Source organism: Diplotaxodon limnothrissa, linkage group LG9 (assembly GCF_057381915.1).
Source record: "Diplotaxodon limnothrissa isolate DT_005_m linkage group LG9, D_limnothrissa_male_GT1.1, whole genome shotgun sequence".
Lineage (NCBI taxonomy): Eukaryota > Metazoa > Chordata > Actinopteri > Cichliformes > Cichlidae > Diplotaxodon > Diplotaxodon limnothrissa.
Window position 1 is genome coordinate 17309969 of NC_140604.1, and position 6807 is coordinate 17316775.

The following is a 6807-nucleotide window of genomic DNA, read 5'->3' on the forward strand; positions in this document are numbered from 1 at the left end:
ACAGAAAGATATTTTTCCGCTATACATGAAACAAATCAAGGTTTGTGGATTTCTAGAGAAGGATGCTGTCTTTCTGTGCTCACAGTAACACAAGATAAGTGAACTTAATTTCCATAATATTCAAGAGAAATCACACATATATTGAACTTTTTATTTATTTATTTGTGTGGGGGTGTCTTTTAGCTGAGGATAACAGTTTTAACTTAACTACAACACTTAAACAAGACTTGGTGCAAAAAAAAAAAACAGCAAAGCTGAATAAGACCAAATAAATGGTTGATATTAAGAAGGAATGACATTTCCTTAGGCCAAAAGATTTAAATTAATTAAATGAAATAGCATTAGTATTTTTTAAAGGACCACTCTGTATTTCTAAAGGCAATCTCGAACCCTTGCTCAGATTGATACACTGGGACTTGGGTTAGATTTTATCTCATCTAATGATATTTCAGATCCTCCCTCCATTTGGAAAGAACTCCAAATGTAGCTGAATGTTTCAGAAGTGATGCTCATTCTATTTCAGTGTACTATTTCTGAGGTCAAAGTATAACTAGAGGAGTATGAGTAGTCTTACCTAAGCTGGGTAAACAGTAGGGGTGCAACGATATTCGTATCGATATTGAACCGTTCGATACAGTGCTTTCGGTTCGGTACGCATATGTATCGAACAATACAAAATTTGTAATTTATTTTATCAACTTTCCTTCTGACGATGCTGTCTGTGTTGAGCGCTCAGTGAATCTGCGTTCGACTACTCCGCCTAGGGTCGACAGTGCAGCCTAGGCGGAGTAGTCGAACGCAGATTCACTGAGCGCTCAACACAGACAGCATCGTCAGAAGGAAGAGCGCAGGGCAAGCTAGCGAGACAGAAGTTAAGCTCTCCTTACAACATGGACCTCCCCCACCCTCATTCAGATCTGGCGTTTGGAATTATTTTGGTTTTCATGTGACGTATGACCCTGAAGGTAAGCGAGTCATGGACTAAAGTAAAACAGTATGTTGGATGTGCCATGCAATGCTCAATGGACTACTTGCACTAACACTTCCGAGTTCTATGTAGTCCTGCCCCAGTGCTTCCGGTGCGGTTAAACCATGGCGACGTTCTACACTCGCTGCCTACAAGAGCTCCCAAAATTGAACATCACCGATGTTCATCGGATTTGCAGAGTGACGACTACCCCCGCCAGCAAATTAGATAAAGGATTTAAGTTATATGCTGCATCATATATACACAACTACGAAGGTAAGAAAACGTAAATTAACCGACAAAGAAACGCTAGCTAACGTCAAATGCAAACACTACGTTACTCCGCTATGTCCTTCATTTGATGTCAGTTCTCTACATTACATGTTTTCTTAAACGGTGTTTTATGTCGTCCTAAACTATAGTTGAGGTTTTCTTAACTAATGTCACTTTTGTAGTTAGACACTGTTATAATGGCGTTAGGTAGTTGGCTAACTATGGAGGTAGTTAACTACCTAATGCTACTCTTGCTAAGTGTAAAATATATATGTTTAAGACATGCTGAAATGAGTAATACAGAAATAATGCTAATGGTACTTGTATCTTTATTCAGTGTCCAATAAAGACAGGTTGTCAGGGGAGGTCGGTGTGAGAGCCCTGTGCTACAGGTCAATGAGGAAGAGTGAGGCACCACACAGACTAAGTGTAGGCAGGAAGCTGTGTAAAGTTGTTAATCCCCGTTCTGTGGGGTTCAGTTCATTTAAGCATTAGTTAAGTTCATTCCTAAAGGCCCATCAACTTGAATGTTTTCCTTGTCTCCCTGCTTTATCACTCCTAATTTGACTAGTCAGATAGTTAAATCAACGTGTGTTTGGGTGATCAGAAACATTTGACAACAAGTTAATACTGCAAATATACACAATCTAAGTTATTACAGTTATCAAGCATGGTTAAGTTGTTTTAATAGGGAGAGAAGGAAACACTAAGCATTCAGGAGGGTACGTAACCATAACACTGAACTATGTTCCTGTTCGGCTCTTCCATGAAGATGTTACATTTTTAATTTTCGTTCTTTCTTCTTAGATTAAGCTTCTGGATTCATCGCCGGTGATACTGACACATAGCCAGTGCTCCTGTGTGGCAGGCGCTGTTATGTGCAATCACACAGTGGCACTGCTCTTCCAAACAGCACACTACTCACAACTCAGAGTGCCGGTTGTCCCCCCTGTGCATAGCTGCACGGAATCTGAACAGCAATGGCACAAGCCACGGACAGTGGTAATTTAAATGAGGTTAAAGTTTTTGAATTAGTCCATGTTTACATATGAACAGCAACACCATCCATAGTAAATGTGTCTTCTGTTAGGGTGTGAAGCCAGGACCCATCAACTCCATGATCTTCACTAAGCCGGTACCAAATAGAATGGCCCAGACTGGAGTACGGTAATTACATTTGTAAAATTTGGTTTCACGTGTTACAAATGTATGTTGCTATTTTTTTCATACATACATGTGTCAGAATAGGTATTAATTTACATACAACATTACACTTTCTGAAGACGGCCTACTCAGTCATGTACATATACATCCCAGTCTCTAACTTATGCACCACTGTTTTACACCTTTTAGTTTTTAGTTTAGTTGTTGTTCAGTATAACAACCTTCTTCCTTACATTATTGTCATTGATGTTTTCTTTAGGAGTGGCTTCTACAGAGGCATGGTGGGTCCGTTACCAGATCCCTGCTTGTTCAGAATAACGGAGGCATATGCAAAATTTAATATTGAGGACAGGCCACTTGTGACCACAATGAACATGAGACCTGACAAGCCCCTTGTGGAAAGTGCCTTTGGGCTGGTGCAGGAGGGCAGTGTTCTGTCATATCAGCAGCCGGTTTTGACAACCCGGTACATCACACTACACCGCGATGCACCACCAACACCGCACTTGCCTCTGGAGGGGTATGACATCTTGCCATCAGATTGTGTGTTTGTGTGCTCAGAAGAAGAGCTTCTGCATCTGAAAAGCTTGTCTGTAACTCTGGAAATGGCTCACAAAATAGAGGAAGCTACACGTGAGCAAAGCTCTTCGTCTGAGTGGCATCAGCTCCGCAGGCCCAGAGTGACTGCCTCTAGGTTTCGGGAGGTGTGTCACGTCAGAGGCCAGAGCTCGGCCGAGTCACTAGCAGAGCGTATATTGAAGGGAACAAGGCAGACAGCAGACATGAGGAGAGGAACTGAGATGGAGCCTGCAATAGCAGCAGAGTATAGTAGGCTAATGAATGTTAACTACTCACCCTGTGGTCTGGTCATTCACCCCATTGCTTGCTGCATCTCCTGATGGTGTTGTTTTTGACCCCAATGAATACCCCCAGTTTGGCTTCGTCGAATTCAAATGTCCCAATGTACAAAACTTTATTGACTGCAAATATGTGCAGATGGAATGTGGTACCCCTAAACTAAAAAAGAGCCACGCATATTACTGGCAAGTGCAAGGACAACTGCTCATCAGTGGGATGCAGTGGTGTGACTTTGTTGTGTGGGCACAAGAGGACTACCTAGTGCAAAGAATATACATGGATACAGATGTGCACAATGCAATCAGAGAAAAGGCAGACTATTTCTTTTTTTACATATATATGCCAAGATACCTGTGTTTGAAAAAATGAACAGTAAAAACATAGCAAAAAGAAAAACAGATCCTTCAGGCTGGCTGGAACAAAATAACTGATGTTTTATTTTCAATATATTTCATGAATTCTTTTGTTGTTACATGTTACCTTTATGTGACATCAATAAACTGTTATTTAAGCAATGGCATCAATTTAATTTTTAAAAACACACATTAAAACGTTGAATTTGTGTAGAACTTATTTACATGGTATTTAAAACTCCATGCCTAGCATACTGATATACATTTAGACAATAACACAACTGAACTGTAGAAAATGATAAATGGTATTTTTGATGTTCCAAAAGCTCAATGTCACTTATGATTTTAAAACGATTTAGTGATTTACTTTATAATTTTGATAAACAGTTTTGTTGAATCTGAATAGTAATATAGTAATATAATTAAACAGTATTATTAACATTAAACATTTGCAATGAATTTGAATGATCAATAACTGAAACTCAACTATCAGCACTCAAGTACCAGTTCTGTAATCAAGTATTGTCAGCTGAGAAGGAAGAAATGCAACTGTAGTGGCCTCAGCTGCAGGTCATTTTCCATAAGTTACTGGCACTGGTGTCTTGGGAAAAATCCATCTTGTCTCACTTAACCCATTTTTTAACTAATGCTGTGTTCTGGTAATTTGACAGCATACATGCCACTGCAAACAGTTGGTTGATATTATAAACATGTGACATGGTAATGATGCTATCAAAAAGTTTGTTCTGTTTGATCCTCCTAATGACTCGCTCCACATGTACCCTGAGTCTGGCTATGGCCTGTGTCTCCTTAACCTGGTATGCTGGCATCTGCTTCTGCTTAGATAGAAAAGGTGGGCAGTACACTTTGCATTTACAACAATCAGTGATTAGGAAGCCCTTATCTACCATCACTGCCATGTCTTCAGTCAACTTCTCAGCAATGCCTGATTGTTTGAATAGTTCCTTGTCACTAACCGAACCAGCATACAGATTAGAGATGAATGTCACTGGACCATGTGGAGCTATGCCAACCAGGGCTTTCATCGTACAGTGGGATTTGTACGAAGAGTACATTTCACTTTGGAGAAGTGGTGAGGATGGTGTCTGACACCTCAGCTCTGTACAGTCAAGGATCATCTGGGTGTCTGAGAAATCTTTGAATTCCTCAGGGAGGTAAGCTTGCACTTCTTCACGTGTAAGCCAGATGCACTGAGACCCCAGTGCAGTGGCAAGAAAATTTGTCCATGTTGCAATAATGCGGCTCACTGTGGACTGGTGTATGTTAAATCGGTGTGCCAGGTCCCTCTCCTTCAAACCAACTGACAGGAAAACCAGGAAAAGAAAAAACTCGTCAATTGGCTGTAGCAGCTGCCTCTGGAAGGTGAAAACAAAAGGGAAAATGTTACTCCTTAAGCTATGAACTAGTAAAATTATTCTTTTCTTGGCTAAATGTTTTGTAATGGTTAGGCATACCATACTGTACCATGGGGTAAACAATGAGGTGCTGTAGTGCACAGGTGTATGAGGTGTATGTATGTAAAGGATACTGAGTCTAGCATACATACACCTGTGTATGTATGCTACTGTACATAATGTAATGTTATTGTACATAAATACAATAACATTACACCTCTAGTTCTAACTACCAACAAACCCATAACCTACTGTTGATGTGCGTGCAGGTGTCAACACTTCTTCGTTCCGATTGGCAGCTGACTTGGCTCTTGAAACCCGGATCATTTTATAGATGCAAGGCTCAATCAAAACCCAGAATGCCATCAAATGATCATAGCTTGGAAATCTATTCACGAGAGAGCCATACATCGTGTCAATCATTAATTAACATTACACAGTGACATAAAAATAATGTGAACTGTGACAAATATGCTAATGGCATTGCTGTATAAAATAGTCTGATTAAGAGTATTTGGTGTTGTATTTTACCTGTAGCATTAGGATATCGTTTAAATACTAAAGCATCTACATAAAACATACAATCAGCAGAGAAAAAGTAAATATCTATTTTGTTTTCATTAAGACTGGAAAAACTTTCGAAATTTAACTGATGGTGACCTTGGTATATTTTAAACAGTTAGCTTGAATAGAACTTAGGTGTACCTGGTATAGAATCGGATGTCAGTGTCGGAGCCAGCAAAACGCTGTAACCCAAATTCTCGCTGGACACGTAACTCCTGTATTTCCTTCCTCAGAGTCTCCACGTCTTTGGACAGGTCTTCTGCAGCTGATGCAGATATGTCCAATGCAGACGGCTCAGGGACTGAGCAGTAGTCATGATCTCTTGTAAGACTTTGCTCTTCTTGATCGTCAGGAGGAACTAGTTCAGGGCGTCGCTCCGTTCTCTCCCAAACACTACGCCGCGGTGGTTCAACTTTATAGCCATTCCACTCAAAAAGTGTTGGTACAGCACCTTTAATAAGCCTCCTTCGACCATCGGGGGTTGTTGGCTCTATGAGTTGATCACTGGCAAAGTGTCTGCAGCAGACCCTGGTGTGAGAGGTGATCGTGAAATGATCCCGGCGTATGTTTACCGGCCATTGTCTTCTCAAGTCGGAATGGGTCGGAAAGGCATGAAAACTTAGTATGCCGTTAAATTTGGCTGAAGCTGAACAAAGTGGGACACAGCAATGCTCGGAGTATTTCTTCTCCTGTTTTTGAAAATGTTCTGTTTTAAATACTTTCCTTTTTATACTCATTCTGAAGCGACATTAGCATAGCTACCGATAGATAAGCAAACGTACCGGAAACGCACAAGCGGTACTATTTGGAAACGGAAATACGTCACATGCCCTAGTGCAAGTAGTCTATTACATGGGTGGGAACTAGTGTGTTAGCGCAGTTAGCTCGTTAACGTGTTGGCCGTCTAGCCCCATGCACGGGGCGATCGGCGGTAGCTCGTTAACGGAGATTTGCTGTGTTGTGGCGTTAAGGTCATTTCAACGAGATTAACCTGAAAGCACTAGTGGGAACACAACGAATATGACTGCACATTTACGCTGACATCATCCTAGTGCAAAGACAAGTGGAAGCAGACAAAAAACAAGCAAGCATGCTACTAACTTTAGCCGAGTCATTTAGACAGCTGTTTAATATGCTGCTGAGAATATAGCCCAGAAGAAGCGGATAGTATAGCTTTTATTTTGGAAAGAGACATTTCTCTGTAATAAACTCT

The 6807-nt window shown here is 40.7% G+C and overlaps 2 protein-coding genes across 3 annotated transcripts; one reads left to right on the forward strand and one right to left on the reverse strand.

Moving 5' to 3' along the window:
- The first annotated feature begins 1061 nt into the window (after positions 1–1061).
- Positions 1062–3649, forward strand: LOC146625389 (uncharacterized). 2 transcript variants are annotated; one of them, XM_085362035.1, is made up of 5 exons: positions 1062–1243; positions 1578–1669; positions 2048–2242; positions 2331–2407; positions 2664–3649. In XM_085362035.1, the coding sequence occupies exons 1-5, from the start codon at positions 1093–1095 to the stop codon at positions 3301–3303; spliced, it is 1155 nt and encodes a 384-aa protein (XP_085218161.1). In that variant the 5' UTR covers positions 1062–1092; the 3' UTR covers positions 3304–3649. The 2 variants fall into 2 exon arrangements, with proteins under 2 accessions (XP_085218161.1, XP_085218160.1); XM_085362034.1 differs by lacking the exon at positions 1578–1669 and having other exon boundaries at positions 1142–1243; positions 2664–3648.
- Positions 3650–4238: 589 nt separating this feature from the next.
- LOC146625390 (uncharacterized) lies at positions 4239–6420 on the reverse strand. The gene is made up of 3 exons (XM_085362176.1): positions 5736–6420; positions 5283–5418; positions 4239–4991 (listed from the first exon to the last, which is right to left on the reverse strand). The coding sequence occupies exons 1-3, from the start codon at positions 6329–6331 to the stop codon at positions 4239–4241; spliced, it is 1485 nt and encodes a 494-aa protein (XP_085218302.1). The 5' UTR covers positions 6332–6420.
- Positions 6421–6807: the final 387 nt, after the last annotated feature.

Excerpts from the sequence above, each read along its gene's own strand:
- LOC146625389 (XM_085362035.1), top strand. The coding sequence starts at position 1,093 with ATGGCGACGTTCTACACTCGCTGCCTACAAGAGCTCCCAAAATTGAAC. Across the intron at positions 1,244-1,577 it reads ATATATACACAACTACGAAG|TGTCCAATAAAGACAGGTTG; the intron begins GTAAGAAAACGT and ends ATCTTTATTCAG. Across the intron at positions 2,408-2,663 it reads ATGGCCCAGACTGGAGTACG|GAGTGGCTTCTACAGAGGCA; the intron begins GTAATTACATTT and ends TGTTTTCTTTAG.
- LOC146625390 (XM_085362176.1), bottom strand. The coding sequence starts at position 6,331 with ATGAGTATAAAAAGGAAAGTATTTAAAACAGAACATTTTCAAAAACAG. Across the intron at positions 5,419-5,735 it reads GACATCCGATTCTATACCAG|ATTTCCAAGCTATGATCATT; the intron begins GTACACCTAAGT and ends TCTCGTGAATAG. Across the intron at positions 4,992-5,282 it reads CACCTGCACGCACATCAACA|AGGCAGCTGCTACAGCCAAT; the intron begins GTAGGTTATGGG and ends TTCACCTTCCAG.